The following is a 1,986-nucleotide window of genomic DNA, read 5'->3' as shown; positions in this document are numbered from 1 at the left end:
TTTGTCTCAGGGTGTTTTTAATAGTGTTACAACATTAACTGTGTTTTACCTCTGTTCCAGGGTGTTTTTAATAGTGTTACAACATTAACTGTGTTTTACCTTTGTCCCAGGGTGTTTTTAATAGTGTTACAACATTAACTGTGTTTTACCTGAGCCTCAGGATAATCCTTCATTGCTGATAATACATCTTCTCTTGACAGACTAAAAAGTTCTGAGTATCCCACTGAACGAACGTCTGCAGTTCTTCTGTAGAAAGACAACGGTTGTTTCTTTAGTTCTAGGTTAACACTTAAGCAAGAGGGCTGTAATTAAATCTCCAATCGGTCAAGAGATGGCGCTATGAGCGAAAAATATGTACTTTAGAAAACAAATTCGGAGCCATTCTACGAACGACAGCTAAATTATTCCATCATATCTTTGTCTAAAATGTTATTCAAATTTCGTGCTAAAGTTCTTTTCTGATTCAGAACGTGGACAAAATAATCTGTATGCAGAATCATTTGCTACTAAAAATACGTGCCTAAAAAGTTATTTGTTTATAAAATTATGCGCTACCACAGTAAACAGTTTGTTTACAGATTTGATCGTTTACGTGCGTATTGATACAAAATGTCCTTATTACAGAGGTATCTACCCGCAGAAAAGAAGTTGACATAGTAAACAGACTTACCTGTTGAAGCCATCGAGATTGAGAATTCCAATTTCTCCAAAAAAGTCTCCAGCGTTCATTCTTGTTAACACTGTCCCTGTTTCACTGGAATTCAAATTGTAGGCAGTGCTCAGTAAGCGACCTTGTCTGGGTTTAAAGTTTGTTCTTGTAATTATTCTGTTAAACATTAGGTTTCTGTTCACTCTAAAAAAGCATTCGACTCATGGAAGTGTATGAAGATTAATGACAACTAGAGATATTCCAACAGGAAAGACTAACTAACGAATTGCTTGTTTACGAGCCACATCATTGGTTAATAGCATAGCTCGGCATTGTAGTCAAATAATTAAGCATTGTTAAACATAAAATTCAAAACAACAATAAGAGGCAAATAAAACTAGCTAACAATAACCACTGTGTTAGTTTTTTGAAGTATATTAAATGGGAAACATTAATTTATCATGCATCTTCATACACGTTTCAGCGTTTCGTGCTACTAGTCTTGACGAAATCCAGTCAACGAGACCATGTTCTTGCCTTCGCTGCAGCGAAACGTCTGAAAGACACTAATGGGTACATGTTTTAGTGATAAACCAAGGTTAGGGTTAACATTTTTTATTCTGAGTGGAAAGTCACACACGATTTATTTCTTAAGTTCTACACAACTTCCATTATACATCCCTACCTTATTGAAATATCCAAATGACAAACGAGTAGTTAAATATAAGGATCTTTAAATATATATATATATATATATTGATAATTAAACATTTTGGGGAAGTGATGCTATTAGTGAAAAAATGTAAATTATTTCCAAAGAACCCCCTTAGTTTCAAACACGAACATTAGCTCATCAGAAGTCAGTGAGAAATAAGTAGTTGATTTAAATGAAAAGAAAAACTATATAATTAAAGCTTTTGTGACGAAAAATTCATCTATTTTTAGCTAAAATCCTAGAAATTACTGATCCCTTGCCAACCGAAGACTATTGACTCCTCGCCTCTTGATGTGTTATACAATCTAGAGACTATTGACTTCTTGCCTCTTAATGTTTTGTACTATCTAGAGACTATTGACGCCTTGCATCTTTATGTGTTGTACTATCTAGAGACTATTGAGTTCTTGCCTCTTATTGTTTTGGCGTCAATAGTCTCTAGATAGTACTTGCATCTTTATGTATTGTAAAATCTAGAGACTATTGAGCTCTCTTCTTAAATGTTAAAGAACCTAGTTAATACTGACCCCTCACTTCATACATGTTATAGAACCTAATTAATACTGACTCCTCACTTCATACATGTTATAGAACCTAGTTAATACTGACTCCTCACTTCATA

At 34.0% G+C, this 1,986-nt stretch overlaps 1 protein-coding gene across 1 annotated transcript in view; it reads right to left on the bottom strand.

The window, feature by feature from the left end:
* Positions 1 to 1,754, bottom strand: part of LOC111089528 — a 27,324-nt gene extending 25,570 nt beyond the window's left edge. The window contains exons 1-2 of the mRNA XM_022402206.1: positions 671 to 1,754; positions 150 to 246 (exon numbers count right to left, since the gene is read on the bottom strand). Coding sequence (XP_022257914.1) covers positions 150 to 246; positions 671 to 837 — 264 coding nt within the window. The 5' untranslated portion in view covers positions 838 to 1,754. The remainder of the gene's footprint in view (positions 1 to 149; positions 247 to 670) is intronic.
* Between the last annotated feature and the right edge of the window lie 232 nt (positions 1,755 to 1,986).

The sequence above is a fragment of the Limulus polyphemus genome, unplaced genomic scaffold (assembly GCF_000517525.1).
Source record: "Limulus polyphemus unplaced genomic scaffold, Limulus_polyphemus-2.1.2 Scaffold6528, whole genome shotgun sequence".
Taxonomy (NCBI): Eukaryota; Metazoa; Arthropoda; class Merostomata; order Xiphosura; family Limulidae; genus Limulus; species Limulus polyphemus.
The sequence above is the reverse complement of the archived record's forward strand: the minus strand, read 5'-3'. Positions and strand labels throughout refer to the sequence as shown.